At 37.6% G+C, this 17280-nt stretch overlaps 2 protein-coding genes across 3 annotated transcripts; both read right to left on the reverse strand.

Annotated features, from left to right (window-relative positions):
* Window positions 1-5180: 5180 nt before the first annotated feature.
* Window positions 5181-7339, reverse strand: LOC137717324 (RING/U-box superfamily protein). The gene is made up of 3 exons (XM_068456642.2): window positions 6421-7339; window positions 5849-5908; window positions 5181-5430 (listed from the first exon to the last, which is right to left on the reverse strand). Exons 1-2 carry the CDS (start codon window positions 7298-7300, stop codon window positions 5853-5855), a joined length of 936 nt encoding a protein of 311 aa, XP_068312743.2. The 5' UTR covers window positions 7301-7339; the 3' UTR covers window positions 5181-5430; window positions 5849-5852.
* A 1061-nt stretch (window positions 7340-8400) lies between these two features.
* LOC137718622 (chaperonin 60 subunit alpha 2, chloroplastic-like) lies at window positions 8401-13345 on the reverse strand. Of its 2 annotated transcripts, none has more exons than XM_068458170.2 (9): window positions 13086-13345; window positions 12796-12976; window positions 12021-12142; window positions 11713-11920; window positions 11459-11604; window positions 10870-11176; window positions 10318-10568; window positions 9880-10080; window positions 8401-9064 (listed from the first exon to the last, which is right to left on the reverse strand). In XM_068458170.2, exons 1-9 carry the CDS (start codon window positions 13152-13154, stop codon window positions 8774-8776), a joined length of 1776 nt encoding a protein of 591 aa, XP_068314271.1. In that variant the 5' UTR covers window positions 13155-13345; the 3' UTR covers window positions 8401-8773. The 2 variants fall into 2 exon arrangements, with proteins under 2 accessions (XP_068314271.1, XP_088555389.1); XM_088699263.1 differs by having other exon boundaries at window positions 12796-12973; window positions 13086-13302.
* Window positions 13346-17280: the final 3935 nt, after the last annotated feature.

Below are 17280 nucleotides of genomic sequence, written 5' to 3' on the forward strand. Positions count from 1 at the left end.
CGCGCGTGGGGGGCGCGTAGGTCCGTGCCTATTCAGGCGCGTGGGGGCGCGTGCGTGGTCCAAAAATTATTTTAAAAATATGGGTGTGATCCTGAGGTTGTGTAGAGCACGTTGGTATATTCAATTGTCCAATTTGAGCAATGTATGAGAAGTTATTACGAGAAGTTGCTTAGGTGCTTTTAAATTAACGTTTTCGTAGCTTTTTCGCGTATAGGTGATTCGTATTCCGAGGACGAGCGTACATACCCGAGGCAAGGGGGCTACGACCCTTCCACTTATCAGTGAGTGGGCTTTTGTTTTCCATATATACCTATATACATATTAATTCCCAGAAATTAAATAGAAAAGGTTATTTGTTTTATGCCATGCATCATATGAATGTTGTTTACGCATCATCGCATGTATTAGTAGTGACATACATATATATATGTGTATTTGGTGCTGTGGACGCACAGGTAAGTGCCAGGTAAGCGGTATTCATGTTGTTATGCAATAGTAGTTTGAGATGTTTAGAGAGCTCATAATCTGCACCCCCGGTGTTAGTGCTCCCGCCCGAGGCCAGGGCACAGCCTTCACGTGTATGTTCACCAGCACCGCATGCTCGCCTTGGATCCAAGTTAGGTGCAAGCCTGTCGTACAGACCACATTAGGTGGTTCCGACTTGTAGGTGACCCGCGATTTATCGCCCAGCTTCACGTGATCGTAGCACTAGAGCATACATATATATATTACACCCAGCCTGTCGTACAGACCACGTTAGGTGGTTCCGACTCGTGTGCAGATTCAGATATTGAGTTGAGATTGGAGCTCTATATGCAGCCGTACAGGTCACGTTAGGTGACTCCCGGCTGCTAGATTATATGTTATTGATGTGATTTACGCTTGAGCATTTACATTTGATTATGAGATCCCATTGTGGCATATTCTCGAGCATGAATGGCATATCATGGAGCATGATTGACATATCTATACATACGTATATATGTTCATTTTCTGGGAAGTATACAGGTTTTACGGCGAGGGGTTAGAATGTATTTTGCTAAAGAGTTTTCAAAGAACTTTGTTTTTGCCCACTCACGCTTTTGTTTTTGCGCCCCTCCAGGTTCTAATGGTTTAGAAGGTTCGGTGGTTTTTCCCAGAGGGCGTCCCGGCATTTCTGACAGACACTCACCATTGTAGGGTCACCTTCGGGTGTATTTATGTCGTATCTTTTCCTTTTGGACTGTTGTAGACTTGCTCTGAGTTGTGTCTCACATACACTAGTACTTTGTATGCTAGTTAGTTTTTAATTATTCGTACTTTTATATTACTATCTTAATCGCTTCCGCACGCGCACATGGCTACGTCACCTTCGTGTGACGGCCAGCACGCCCTGATCTCGGTCGGGGTGTGTCATTAAATGCCACCTAAGATGATATGAAAATGTAGAACAAAAACATGGTATGAATAACATTACTTTTTTTTAAAAATTTCTGTTCAATTTTGATTATAAGGTTAGAATGGTAATTTTAATAGGATTTGGTTGACCGTCAATGTTCAATTAGTATTTCAAGAAAATTAAATAAAAGTTAAAAGTGAGAGATAGAGAAAGGAGGTAGCTACATTGAACAACTTCTATGTATCGGGTGATTTTTAAAATGGGCTTAATTTTCTCACATTGTCTTGTAAGATTTTGATTGTGTTTATTTTAAGGGTAATATTAGAGAGACTAAATTTTGTAAACAAAGGGATTTTAATGGACTTTTTTAAGTGACAGATTTCAAAGGATTTTAATAGATTCTACAATTTCATATGGATTTTGACAAATTATTATGGATTTCTATAGATTTGTAAGGATTTCTTTCATGGATTTCTTAGGATTGTTTTTTTACTCCTACAATTTAAATTCTTTTCTCAGTGCACAATCTGAAAAAGACATAAACATATATATATATATTGATATGAAAATATAAACGAATCAAATACGTCTTTTCTTTCCCCTTCTCATTTGAATTGTGATTTTTTTACGAAAAATAATTTTAACTAACCAAAACAAGTAGTGCTTCTTAAATCAAATGTCTCAAAATTAACCCCTTTTCCTCAACAATTGATTAGTTCATAATGTGTTGTTCAGTTTAAGTACAGTTACCAATATAAATACCAATATAATAGGCTTTGGAAGATGCTTGCACCCTTACACTAACATGATTACACGAAAAAGAACAAAAAGCTTGAATTGGCAATAAGATTCTTAGTAGTAATTTCTAAGAGTTTTCAATTAACATGGTAAAAAATTAACACCTTCAAATAGAATGCATAATCATTACAAGAATTGCTAGTAGCCATTAACACTTCCCATCAAAGCATTATAGGAAATACTATTGCACAATCCAAAATAAAGGAAATAAAAAATTCAAAAATATTATGTAAGATCCCACATCACCCAGGGGAGTGATCCTGATATGTATATTCCTATCCCTACCAAGCATGAGGACTTTTGGGAGCTCACTGGCTTCGGGTTTCGTAGGAACTCCGAAGTTAAGCGAGAAGGGGGTTAGAGCAATCCAATGATGGGTGACCCATTGGGAAGTTGCTCGTGAGTTCCCAAAAATAAAATCGTGAGGGAATGGTAAGCCCAAAGCGGACAATATCGTGCTACGGTGGTGGAGCGGGCCCGGGAAGTGGTCCCTCCCGGGCCGGGATGTGAAATTTGGTATTAGAGCCTAACCATGGCCGTGGTGTGCCGACGAGGATGTCGGGCCCCTAAGGGGGGTGGATTGTAAGATCCCACATCACCCAGGGGAGTGATCCTTATATGTATATTCCCATCCCTACCTAGCACGATACCTTTTGGGAGCTCACTGGCTTCGGGTTCCATCGGAACTCCGAAGTTAAGCGAGTAGCGCGCGAGAGCATTCCCAGGATGGGTGATCCATCAGGAAGTTCTCGTGTGAGTTCCCAGAAACAAAACCGTGAGGGTGTGATGGAGGCCCAAAGGGGACAATATCGTGCTACGGTGGTGGAGCGGGCCCGGGAAGTGGTCCCCTCTGGGCCGGTAAGATCCCACATCACCCAGGGGAGTGATCCTTATATGTATATTCCTATCCCTACCTAGCACGAGGCCTTTTGGGAGCTCACTGGCTTCGGGTTCCATCGAAAGTCCGAAGTTAAGCGAGTAGCGCGCGAGAGCATTCCCAAGATGGGTGACCCATCGGGAAGTTCTCGTGTGAGTTCCCAGAAACAAAACCGTAAGGGTGTGCTGGGGGCCCAAAGCGGACAATATCATGCTACGGTGGTGGAGCGGGCCCGAGAAGTGGTCTATTCCGGGCCGGGATGTGACATATTGTACAATTCAAAAGTTTCAAGTTTGCAACTGAGACAATGACGGATGAACATGAAAGGAAATCAGGTTGGCATGTTCTATGTCTGGAAGAAAATGGAGAGTGAGAAAGAAAGGTCGAGTTGCATAATGGAGAGAGAGAGAGAGAGAGAGAGAGAGAGAGAGAGAGAGAGAGAGAGAGAGAGAGAGAGAGAGAGAGAGAGAGAGAGAGAGAAAGAGAGAGAAAGAGCGAGGGGGTTGAAAAGAAATCTAGGGGTGGAGGTAGGATTTTGTTATGCCTATAATCTATTCTCAAATCCTACAAAATCTCTTATTGAAAGAAATTCTTCAAAATCTATGAATTTTTGAATATCTGTAAATTTGCATGGACTCTATAAAAATCCTTTAAAATCCTAGTTGACTACACTAGGATTCTAAAGTCTTTTAAAATCCTTTAATTGATTACCCCTGTATTTGAATTGATTCTTTTAAAATCTTTTAAAATCCTAGTTGACTACACCATGATTCTAAAGTCTTTTAAAATCCTCATTTGACTACACCCCTAGAAGACATGGAAGTTGATGATTGAATTATTACTTAAGTGTTGCTTAACTTGCTTATTTTTTTATTGGTGACACATCATTTATTTTCCAAATTTAGTCTACCTAGCAATACTCTTTTTACACATTTTGTGTAATAAATTATTTGAATCTTTATTAAATTGATGACAAAGTGAGCATGAAATCCCTATAAATTTTGGGGATGTATTCAATTGGGATTTTAAGTGATTTTAATTCTTTTTAGAAATTTAGGGGTATTCAATCAGAATTTTAAAGAATTCTCTTGAAAGTTTAGGTGTATACAATAAGAATTTTAAATGTGTTTATAACATTCCAGGTTTATTCAATTAGAAATTGATTTAATAGATTTTAAAAAGTTGGGAAATTCAAGGGAATTGGAAAGGTTTCATAGAGCATTCTTAGCATTCTTAAATCTCACATCTACCCTTGAGAATTTGAGAAAATTCACTCAAAATTTTACATAGAATTTCTAGAAACTTCATTAAAATCCCTCAAAATCTCAACTGAATACACTTGCAATGACATGTAAACCACATTTGCACTACAATCACTAAAATACAACTTCAAAAACTTAGGGGGCAATGTGAGAAAACTAAACCTCATGACCTATTTTAAAAATCACCTCAAACATAGTTAGCCTTGGAAAAAATGCATGTATGATTTTTTATTAACTAGACTAATCAAAGAGATCGAAAATCAATCAACTTCGCCTTCAACAAAATCCTAATTCCTAACCGAGAAAGCATTGTAATTTGGAATTTGGTGCGGCAGACCGACGGGGAATTTGATAAATATGGTATTTTGATAGAGTTTGGGCTTCGGATGGATATACGAATTCGGGCTGGTTTGGTATTGCTGTGCTTTGAAAAAAAGCTGCTTTTACTGTCCTGTGAGAATAAGCAGCTATGAAATAAAGCAGCAGAGTGTTTGGTAAACTTTTTTGTAAAAGTGCTTTTGAAAAGAAAAAAAAGCAGTATTAGAGTGTTTAGTAAACTTTTATGTAAAACAGATGTGAAAAAAAAGCTAGTTTTTCAAAGCTGGGTTTTGCAGCTTCTTGTTTTTGGCTTTTTTTCACCCAAAACTGTGAAAAAAAGCTGAAGCTGAGTGTTTACCAAACACAAAAACAGCTCCCAGCTTTTTTTGATAGCAGCTTTTTTCAGAATCACCTCAGTACCAAACCAGGTCTAAGAGCTAGCTAGTTTTAATTTTAGTTTAAGGAATTTGAAATTGACATATTGTCTTATGTGTAATTTTTTTTTTCCAAAAGGAAAAAGATAGAGAGAAGCAATAATATATATGAATAATGGAATTAGAGATCATAGAGGTATATTTCTTTTCTTTAGTTTATGTACAATGTTAATTGAGGACCGAACAACAACAACAGTCTCATTAATTACTAAGTAGGTTGATTGTATAAATCTTAGAGAGCCAATGAACAAGCATACTTTTTTCCTTCTGATTTCTTATGGAAATGTCACAAATCTTTGATAAATTGAATCCATCAAACTAATTAAAAGTGCTCCAAATTGTACAATCTGTTCTAAAAAGAAACTGCAACAAATACAAGAAATGAAAATAGTGGAGGATTAATACATAACAGAATTAGACAAAACGAAAAATAAAAGGAAAAAGAAAAGTTTAATACTAACAAAATTTTCTAATTTTCTTATTTATTAGTTCGGATTTACCTGCCAAATTAAAAGCTCGTTTGGAAGTTCTTTTAAAATGGTTAAAAGTGCTTTTAGAACCAATTCTTAGTAAAATTACAAATGAATTATGAAAAAAACACTTTATTACGTCATGCAATTGATGCTTCTTTGCAAGAAACAGTGCTTTTAAAACTCATAAGTATTTAATCTAAAAATATTTTCAATCATTTTAAAGCAGTATCAAACAAACCATACGATCTTCCAGTGAGTGCTTGATGAAAAGTAATTCACAATTTTTTGTAACAAGTTTTGCGGTTTACCAGCTCAATTAAGGAACAAATGTCCTATAGAATCATCCAAGAGGGACCACCAGGTTCTGTCTGCACGATATCATGATGATCAACAACAGAAGACAAATAAGCTCATTTAAAAGAAAAAAAAAAATATATATATATATATATATATATATATATATATATATATACACACACACATATAAACATCGGAATCGGAATTTTCATTTCAACTTGCAATTATTGTTTGAAATTTCTTTGATATGGTCGATATTTATTTTAGGTGAAAATATCAAAACCATCAGATAAATATATAGAAAGAGGATGAAGTCTAAACTTCAATCCATATCACTCTTAAATAATCGACAGATTTTATCGATGTTTCAAACATATCGGTTAAATATCGAAATTTTTTTTATATTTTGTCTAAACCAGTTTTTTTTAGCAAATTGTCATCATTTTCATAAAAAACGATCGATATTGATACATCTATCAATATTTTCACAAATATGCATATAGATATTTCTACCGATATCGATATTTTAACACTATTTGCAGCTCGTAATCTAAAATGTTCAAACTTCAAAGTAGAAAATTACCTCCAGTACGTTGTTGATTATCCAAGTAACGTTGCGCCCAATTAACCAATGCAGAAAATGGCCAGAAAGATATGAAGTGATTCCACCACCCCCAAATATCTGGGCTTTCTGTCATCTCCTCCTCATCTCCATAGCAATCATCATAAGGGTTACAGCTGCCGGCTGCTCGAAGCTCGTAGCGGCAAACCGGACAAGTATTGTGTATGTGAAGCCAAGGGAGTATGCAATCAGAATGGTAGACGTGCTTGCATGGCATCTCCCTCACTTCCCCACCAACCTCGAACGCTTCCTTGCACACGGGGCAACTGGGCTCGTTCGCTAACTGCCCTTCCGAGACTGTCACCAATGGCAAAGCTCGAATGGCAGAAGTTGCTGCCGGAGGGGGACCTGGACGGTCATTCTCAACAGTCCAAGTCTCTCCAGTAAAATCTCTTACCGCATCCTCAAAAGCGCCATCCTCGCGACTATAATTTGGTTGAGGCACAACGTTTTCTGATGATGCAGAAACTTGGAGTCGCGGAGTTCGAGGTGGTCTATCAAATCGGAGGGTGATCCAAGACACTCGTTCGTCGTCGTTTTCCGTCTGCCATCGAGCTCTTGGATGCCTTGAATCGAGGGCGAGAGACAAGGACTCCAGTAACCGGGCAGCGGGGGAGGGTGGTTGTTCTAGGCCTGTAATAAGATGATCGACAAGCCTAGGATTTGATACATCGAGCTCATGGTTGAACTCGGTGGAGCAGTAGGGACATAGAATTGTATATGGGTTGGAAGAGGCAATCCTTATGGTACGTTGGCAATGTTGGCACCAGAAGTAACGGTGTGTTCTCATTCTTCTTATTCCGTTGACAGTAACACGAGGACGATGAGCCTGCAGTGACATTTTTCGGAATTCAAACGAGATTTTGTTTTCCCAGGGAAGAAGAAGGGGAGGATATATACATACATATATATATATATATATGTATAGTTTATGTATAGCTAGGCAAGTTTTGTGAAGGGATGAAGGAAGAGAAAAGGATGGCTTTGGGTGATACGGTTGGAGATTCTTTTTACTAAAACTCCAGTTTGGATTTCTGCATGCTTTTCGTTATGGCGTCTTCTTATCAACTCAACAAAGCAAAGAATGATTCAAATTCGATGCAAAGTCATATAGTTTTAACTTTCTGAGTAATGCTACACTTATCACATTTTTCATACCATATTTATACCATTATTCTAATAGAGGTAAGACCCATCAACACATGTGGGTTCCATCTCTATTAGATAGATGATACAAATATGGTAAGAGTAACCTTTTTGTTAACTTCCATTAAATAATGAGTAATGTTATGTATATTATAAGTTATCACATTCTTTTTGTCAGTACGAGAGATTTCTCTAATAGAAGTAAGGCCCACCCACCAATACAAGTATGCATTTTAGCCAAAATAGTTCATGAGATTAACATAACTCTTTATTTTGATCGATGAGATATAAAATAATAAAAGTGGTCCTTAAGATTGTCCACAGTTAATGAAATTTTTTTATGAAATGATCAAAATAATTGACTGTGGACAATCTTAGAGACCACTTCTATCGACTTTAAATATCAATGATCAAAGTGATGAGTTATGTCAATCTCAATGACCATTTTAGCTAAAAAGCTATGGAAGTAGGTTCCATTAAGTAAGAGCAACATTTTCGAAGAAAATGCTTGAAAGACCATATTTTAATACTACATTAGTATACGATTTGACATGACAAGTGACAAATTTGTAATTGGATAACCAGCACTAAAAACCGTCTTTACATTGGATGGTTTAGTGTTTTGATGATCCCTACTTTATTGACTGCAATTTCTGTATTTATTATTGCTTTTGTTGCTACACCTCCGCTAGATATTGGTGATATCTTATTGGATGATGGTTGTATGCATCCTGGCATTACGCTTTGTTAAGTAATGGGTTAATTGTTGTTGTACCTGCTCAACTAACGTCCGGATTTCAATCCAAAAATGACGGTTTTCATTGTCTATTTTATCAGTAACAAGTACAACAGCAAATGTACAAGCAACAACTGTTTATAGATGAACAAATCCTTGATTGGTAGGAACACAGTTTACAACTTGGGCAAAAACATATCAACTGAAAGGCTGGCCGTGAACGTATACAAAATCCTGATCGCATATGTTCAACCTCATGTATAAAATTCCGATTCCTAACAGATTCTTTGTCACAGCGCTCCAAGCTTGTTTCATCTTCATATCATATCCACAAGAACTTGTACTTGAGTTCCGAAGCTTGGTTGCACAGCATGGGATACGAAATTCCAGTTCGCTTCTTCCTCAGCTTTCATGCAACTCACTTGACTGTGTTCACTGAGGAGTTATTCCCGGAACAAAAGGAACAGCTGGCTTTTTCTTCTTTGTTTTCTCCACCAATACAGCTTGAGTTGTAAGAACCACTCCGGCAATGGAGGCTGCAATTTGAAGGGCACATCTTGAAACCCTAGAAGGATCTATAACTCCCGCATCTGGGAGATCTTCATAGTTTCCTGTCATTGCATTGTACCCAACTCTCCAATCAGAACGTTTAGTCTTCTCCACAACAACTTCTCCATCATCCCCTGCATTAGTTGCAATTGCTTTTGCAGGAGCAAGTAGAGCCTGCATTCGACATTGACAGATTTTTTTGCATGAAAAAGGTATAGGCCTTCAACAAGGCATAACTGAAATATTAAATTTTTATACAAAGAAAACGCATTTAGGCATAAAAATTTAGTTCAAAATTTTGCATACTAAGCTAAAATTTCAACATAAAAATGAAATTTGAAATATATCTTTCGTTTCAATATCTTTGCCAATTTAATTCACCATATAAACTCAACAATTGAATTTCTACGAACACAAATGATATCAGACAAGCCTATGCTATCTCCTATCCAAAGTTCAAACTATATGCTTTTTAATTAAAGTTGACTTGACAACGCCATTAAATAAAATTTTAACCCCCTAATCAATGGATTGTAGCAGCTAAAGACTTTCAAATCCAATGAAAGAGGCCAATCACGTAATGATTTTTCTGAGAAGTAGCTTCGGCTTTTTCTGTTTGTGCTTGCTAGAAAATTGCAATTCCGTGTTGGTAAGAACATCGAGAGCGTACTGACTCAACTGATGTTACCTGTTGTTTAACATAAGGTCTAACCATAGAACCATTACTGACTCAACTGATGTTGCCTGTTGTTCAACATAAGGTCTAACCAGAGAACCATGTGTCACCTTCCGAGGAAAACTGAACATTGGATGATTGGTGCAACAACAAAGAGTGAAAAGACTCGGCAACACTATGGACTTTTCTCCTCTTTCTTGCCCTATATACAGATAGATGCCTATAGGGGCCATGTGGGCGTGTATATGTGCATGTGGATTGATAGTGTGCCTATTTGTATGTGTGAGTAAAGGTGAGAAAAGGAGGCTCTCACCTTTGCTACAAGGTCAGCACCAATTTGCTCATCTAAATCTTCCATAGAATTCTTTATGGTAGGAATAAATTCTGAGAGATGTACATATGTGGCACCACCACCAGGCACCACTCCTTCCTCCATAGCAGCAAATGTAGTGTTCTTTGCATCCTCAATTCTGAGTTTGCGATCTTCAAGTTCTACCTCAGTATGTGCTCCAACCTATGGCACATGAAAATCAGTTAATAATAAAATCATGATAAAAATAAAACTCAGAAAAAGAACAGTAATCGAAGAGATTCATTTATAATTACTACTTTGCAGCACAAATGCACAAACATAAGCTTTTCCTAATTTCCAGCACGAATGGACAATCAACATAAGGAACGTATAAAAAAAAAAAAAAAAGAAGACATTCTACGAATCTATCTGAAATGGTAGCTCTTCCATATTGCAGACCTTAATTACAGCAACTCCACCGCAAAGTTTGGCAATTCTTTCAGAGAGCTTTCTCGACAGGTATGCATTTTCTGTTTCTGCCAGATCCTTCTTGATCTGTAATATTCTTGCCTGAATCTCAGCTTTAGTAGAAGGGTCTGCAACTATCGTTGTTGAATTACTTGTTATTTTCACTTTTCTTGCAATTCCAAGTTGATCTGATGTTGCACTCTCAAGGGTCAAACCAAAATCTCCAGAGAGAAAATCAGCACCTGAAAGTTGCAATTTTGATTATTTATTTTTGCTGACACAGGGCAAATATCCTAATACCATCATGCAGAAATATTAGTAGTCTGAGGTAGAGAACCTATAGTTCTCACCAAGTTTGAAAAATGATGTTGTTTCATAGACTTTGAAGGCAGCCATGGAATTTTTTAAACTAGTAGACCAATACGTTTGATAAATGAGATTTACATAATCATCATGGCCCATGTTGTTATAAAGTGTGCTGAATATATCTCGGAAGCATGTGAAAAAGATAAATGAAGGTCAGCATGCGATGAATATGTTCACCTGTCATAAGTGCAATATCTTGCAGAATAGCTTTTTTCCCCTCTGCAAGTCCAGGACATTTAACAACAGCGACTTCAAGTAAACCCTGCTTTTTGTTCACCACTAGTGTTTCCAGTACTTGCTTTGAGATATCCTCTGCAATGATTAGCAGCGGGATACTCAGTTGGGTTGTCTTTTCCAATAAAGGAACAATTTCTCTAACAGTTGAGATCTTGTGATCAGTTACTAGGACCTTAGCTTTGTCAAACTCCACAAGAGATTTTTCCTGGTTCGTAATGAAGTGGGAGGACATGTATCCCTTGTCAAACTGTTCTGAACAAAAAATAATAGTGCATTAATTTGATATGTAAACAACTAAAAGAATAAAACAATCAACCAGAGCCCAACTCTAGTTTTGAATTTTTGTTTTGTTTGTGATTAGGATAACAAAATATGTAAGCAACTAAGCATACATATCTGGCAAACGATCATAAAAACCTTATCCTCATTCATTTATATGAAGATTTTTGTAATCTGAATTACTCAATTTTAAATTCAGAAGTTTATATACATTGTCATATTTTTTACTGGGCAAAAATCATTTCATTACCTTCAGCCCTTCTTCAACTAAAACAGACGTTTCAAATGATGAGGATGACTCAATTGAGATTACTCCGTCAGGTCCTATCTTTTCTATAGCTTCAGCAATCAAATTACCAATGAACTCGTCATTTCCAGCAGAAATTGAAGCTACAGCTGCAAAAAGGGGGAAATACTCTTGACATTATATCCATAAGAGATACGAGAAGGGAAAAAAAACGCGAAAAGTGATTTTATGTAATTTGAATGACAAGAAATGATCACCTTTAATGTCATTCCTTCCTTTTACGGGAAGACTCTTCTCCTTCAAGATCTTGACCAGTTCATTTACAGTCTTATCCATTCCCTTCTTCAAAGAAATTGGGTTAGCTCCGAAAGCTACTGCCAAAAGTCCACCTCTGATCATTTCTCTTGTCAAAATGACTGCAGTGGTGGTACCATCACCTGCCAGATTATTCATTTTCTTTGCAACCTGCAAGTACGAAAGTAAAGATCTAATCTTTCTAATTTTATGCTTGGAAATGCATCAAGATAAGATTCAGTTAGAGAATTATCTAGCAACCAAGAACAACCTCTTGGATTAGCATTGCTCCCACGTTCTCAATTGTATCTGATAGCTCTATGGACTGAACAATTGTTACACCATCATTTATCACTTTCAGTTTTTCAGACTCCGAAAGAACAACATTACGTCCTGCATGTTTCACTTAAGATCAATCAACAAAGTAAACGCATCACCACCTAATTATTTATAAATGTGTAAAAACACGAATTAGTTGCATTATTTTCAAATTGGGGGCATCTTTTAGTTTCATATCACATATAACCAGCAACAAGATTCATGTACGCCTCATTGTTCCAAATATAAAACACTTCAAATCCTTGGAAAAGTATGTGTCATAATGATCGATATTCTAGATAACCTCAAGGGTTGACCAAACAAGATGCAACTATCGATCAAGAACCCTCCTATTGATTGTTCTAATAATTCAACAAAATGGAAACAGTATCTCCCTAGAACTCCATGATCACCGCAATCTTATTGGCATTTCACTACACTAATATTCAGCACAACCGTTTAACTAGAAGTTTAAATCCGACTGAAGAAGGTACCAAATTATATCAACTGCACCGATTGAATTCGACAAGGAAACTACAATTCCTAACATATACTTGTAAAGTCATGCAATAATGGTTCACCCTCATTTACTTGGGTCTCTATTCATACACCATACGAAAATATATTCATAACAGAAAACTATAAGATTTCGAAAGAATTAAGAAAACAAAACGAAAATGCCGAACACCCAGAGTAATAAAAATCGAAAAGGAGGAAAACCCAGCTACCTTTAGGTCCTAAGGTAAGGGAAACAGCATCAGCAAGTTTATCTATCCCAGTTTGTAAGGCATCCCTGCATTCTGTACCAAAAGATATCTTTTTTGCGCCTGCTTTGACCACTAACCTCCTTAAAGACTGTGGCTTTCTCCAAAACCCAGCTACTCGTTGCTTCTGAAAATTGCTCTGCTGCTGCAATGGAAACCATTAGCCCAAAATCACACTTGAGAGAGAGAGAGAGAGAGAGAGAGAGAGAGAGAGAGAGAGAGAGAGAGAGAGAGAGAGAGAGGGAGAGTCTTACAGAGAAGTAAGGTTTATGAAAGAAGAGTTGAGAGGAGGAGGAGGAGGAGAAGGAGATGGAGATGGACATTTCTGGGTTGCTGGCGGAAAAAGGAGGTTGGGGTTTAAGGACAACTTTCCCGGAATCAGAAGGATTTTCCTGGAAAATTTTGATGGGTTTTAGTGTTAGTGCGCAGGGGTTTTGGGAGGTGTGGAGGATGGTTTTGTCATGTTTTATTTGTTTTATACATTTAATGAAAATACGAAAAAAGACCTCTCCGTCTTTCGACCTGGTTTGGTACTGAGGTGATTCTGAAAAAAGCTGCTATCAAAAAAAGCTGAGAGCTGTTTTTGTGTTTGCTAAACACTCAGCTTCAGTTTTTTTTCACAGTTTTGGATGAAAAAAGCCAAAAATAAGAAGTTGCAAAACCTAGCTTTGAAAAACTGGCTTTTTTTCACATCTGTTTTACATAAAAGTTTACCAAACACTCTAATACTGTTTTTTTTTTTTTTTCAAAAGCACTTTTACAAAAAAGTTTACCAAACACTCTGCTGCTTTATTTCACAGCTGCTTATTCTCACAGCACAGCAGAAGCAGTTTTTTTTCAAAGCACAACAATACCAAACCAGCCCGAATTCGTATATCCATCCGAAGCCCAAACTCTATCAAAATACCATATTTATCAAATTCTCCGTCGGTCTGCCGCACCAAATTCCAAATTACAATGCTTTCTCGGTTAGGAATTAGGATTTTGTTGAAGGCGAAGTTGATTGATTTTCGATCTCTTTGATTAGTCTCTTCTTGTAAGTATCAAAAATTTTGGAGGTGTCAATTCGGTTTAGTTTTTTCGTTAAAAAATAACAGCCTCAACTTTTAGAGTAATTCCACCAGTTGCAAGATATCAGGTAATTGGCTTTTTTTTGGAAAAGCCAGCTCCAACCGTCAGGGGTGGGCAAATGGGTCCTAGGCCCGGGGGTAGGGGCGGGTATTAGCGGTTCGGGACGGGTACGGGACAGGTCCATATTGTTTTATACACAAAACAGGACGGGATGGGGCGGGCCAAATCCAATCTTCTGAAGTCACGGGCCCTCGGCCCGAACCGTATCCAATAAACCTCACACACTCAATCTCACACACACACACGCACACACTCAAATCTCATACACATCACATCTTTCTCGAGACTCTCCCAGAGTCCTTCTTCTCCATCTTTCTCTCCCATAGTCCTCCCTCTCGATCTCTCTCCGAGAGTCATCCCTCTTGATCTCTCTCCCCCAGAGTCTAGACTGACTCTTATCCTTCTCGATTCTCAGTCCCCTCTCCTACTCGAGTCGAGTCCTCCTGTGAACACCACCATCGCCATCATCTCCTCCCAAACGTGATCACCCATCGCCGTCGTCGAAAACACCACCATCATCATGCGATTCGAAATATCATATCATCTTCTCTCAAATTAAGGTAATTTCTAAATTAGGGTTTTTGAATTATTTGGTTTTTGATTTTAGGGATTTAGGACTTATGAATTAGGATTTTTGAAATTTCTGGGTTATTGAATTTAGGGATATATTTTCTAAATTTTCTAGATTTAATTGGTTTTGGTTTTGATTTTAGTTTAGCTTTGGAAAATCATGCTGTAAAGGATCTGGCTGGACTTGTTGAAGTCTTATTTTTATCCATTTTGGGGGCTCGATTTGGTTTGATTTTAGGCCACTGGTTCGAGTTTGGTGGTCCACCTAATGGCAGCAGTGGCAGGGGATGCTACGGCGGAGGATGCAGTGCAGGCTATTAGGGTTTTTTATGTTGGGCTTGGTTTTGTTGGTTTGTATTGTCTGTGGGCCTCTCTTGTAAATGTAAATGTAAATGTGTTGTTGGTAATAAAAAAAGCAACCCACTGTTAGACCCAACAAAAAAATACCGAAAAAAAAGAAGTAATTGGACCCATCTCGAACCGGCCCGTTTTCCCAAACTCAAAATCCCTCTACCCCGCCCGTTACATTTTAAAACGGGTAGGTTCGATTCCTTCAAATGGCCTGGCCCGTGCCCAGCCCTACCAACCGTACCAAATAGCCCAAGTGAATGGGTGGAGCCCATGTGCCTAGTAGCAACTAGGCCAATTTGACCTAGGTGGCTGCCCAGGAAACTTAATTAGAGATGGATATGGTTTGGTTTGATCTGACACACTTCTAAAATGGTGAATTGAAAACGGTTTGGTTCAATTTGAGAACAAAAAATTTTAAAGAAAAACCGCACAAAAGCAGATTGACTCAGTTTTGGTTTAGTTTGCTCGGTTTTAAACATCTTTTTTGTTCGAGATCAAATCTACAGATGCTAGCGAGAGTTTGGGGTTGCAATCTTGAGACATGATCGAATCTAATTTGTGTGGATTGAATTTGCGGGAAGAGATGGCAGAGGAAGTGCCCAATCGATCAAGTGTGGTGAGGGAGGAATGAAGGGAGGAGAGAGAGAGATGAGATGAAAGGGTGAAAATTAGGGGTGGGCACTTGAACCCAACACAAATCAAATCGAACCGTACCGAATAGTTTGGTTTTGCGATTTCAAAACGGTTTCGGTTTGAAACCGAATCGAATAAGGGAAAAATGGTTTGGTTTCGGTTTCGGCCCTCCGAAACCGAAACCGCATAACTTTATGAAATTTTAAATTCTAATTGGTTATTTCATTGAGTCCATACATTTAGTATGAACTCAACCACATCATAACATGGCCACATAATCTCTTTCTTGGCATCTCTCTGCCTATTCTCCTTTTTTTGCTGTGTTCTCACCAACCCATGTCATGTTCCTGCTTCCTACGTTCTTGATGTTGAAGATAGTGCGGTCTCCGATCAAGAATCTAAAAAAAATGTAAGCTTCTTGGAGCCTTTTTTTGGTATTGTCTGTTTGGTTAGTGAGAAAATTGTGGGAAAGATGATGAATTGAAGTTTTGGTTTTAATGCTTTATGTTTGGATGTTGAGTAGAATGTAAGTTTTGAGTGGTGTGTTAATGGGTTGTTGAGAATGTATCTAATTAGTAATGTTATAGATTTGTTGAATGATTTTAATGCTCCTATTCCCATCCTATTGAAGGATTCTCTCTCCTCTTATTCCAATCCCCTTCCCTCCCTTCCTCTTATATATTGTTTTTGTCTTATTGTTTCTATAAAAAAATCAATATAAGATGTTGACGTGGCTAAACCCTAACTGTTCAAATAGGAGGGGAGAGAATCCTCCTCCGTTTTGACTAAAGGTTAGTTAGATTAACTGTTGTTTGTGAAATTTGGAATGATTTTGATGCTCATTTGAGTGGATTCATTTTATAGCAAGTCAAATAATAAGTTTTTGAATCTTGGCAAATGGCAATACAGATTAGTAGTTGTTCTCACCCCATTGGCTCTTATATCTGTTTCTTGTGTGATTTATCGGGTTTAGGCCAAAAAACAGTGCGATTTGAGAAATCTTTATGAGTTACTCATTTGTTGTTTGGGATAGCAGCATCAACAAATTAGTCAACATACATGCTTAAAGCTTGGTTGTTTAGGGAGTATGCATACAAAATATGAGAGTTGGAACTACTGAGTCGATTGCATTGCTTGTTGAAGGAGATCGTTCAAGTGTGAGTCAGTTCTTTTACCTGTTTCATCAAGGTGGATATTTGTTAGTATAGTAGAGATAGAGATGTCATATAATTAGGTTGAAACACCAAAACTTTTTTATTGAATTGGATGAACAATTTATTTTTCGGGTTATTATTCTGTTATGGTCCTTGTGGATATGAATTCTGTTGTCGCTGACTCGTTGCCCAGGGGAGCATAGTTAAGTGTAATAATGTTAGTTGTATGCATGCCTAATTGTAATTGAAGCCATGCTTGATTGAATTTTAATATTGTATGTATGCTTGAACAATACAGTAATAGAAGATATGAAAAATGAAAAACAAACAGTAAATGTTGCTCATAGAAGAAAATTGAAGTGTATATCAAAGGAAAATGAAATGAGATACAACTAGGTAACCATAATAGTTTTTTCAAACAATGAAACCAAACCAAAACTGTTTAAAACCAAACCGAACCGAACCAAATGGTTTGGTTTCATTTTGGTTTTAGCCTCAAAACCGCACTGAACCAAACCACAAAAACTTGCGGTTTCCATAGTGAAAATTGAGCTAAGAGCAACTTTAGCGTGTGTTGGAGCCCGATGGACAGAGGCGTGAACAGGGCCAA

The sequence above is a fragment of the Pyrus communis genome, chromosome 8, assembly GCF_041283825.1.
Source record: "Pyrus communis isolate YQ-2024b chromosome 8, ASM4128382v1, whole genome shotgun sequence".
NCBI lineage: Eukaryota > Viridiplantae > Streptophyta > Magnoliopsida > Rosales > Rosaceae > Pyrus > Pyrus communis.

Excerpts from the sequence above, each read along its gene's own strand:
- LOC137718622 (XM_068458170.2), bottom strand. The coding sequence starts at position 13,154 with ATGTCCATCTCCATCTCCTTCTCCTCCTCCTCCTCCTCTCAACTCTTC. Across the intron at positions 11,605-11,712 it reads AGGAAGGAATGACATTAAAG|CTGTAGCTTCAATTTCTGCT; the intron begins GTGATCATTTCT and ends CCCTTTTTGCAG. Across the intron at positions 11,177-11,458 it reads TAGTTGAAGAAGGGCTGAAG|TTTGACAAGGGATACATGTC; the intron begins GTAATGAAATGA and ends TGTTCAGAACAG.
- LOC137717324 (XM_068456642.2), bottom strand. The coding sequence starts at position 7,300 with ATGTCACTGCAGGCTCATCGTCCTCGTGTTACTGTCAACGGAATAAGA. Across the intron at positions 5,909-6,420 it reads TAATCAACAACGTACTGGAG|ACAGAACCTGGTGGTCCCTC; the intron begins GTAATTTTCTAC and ends GATATCGTGCAG.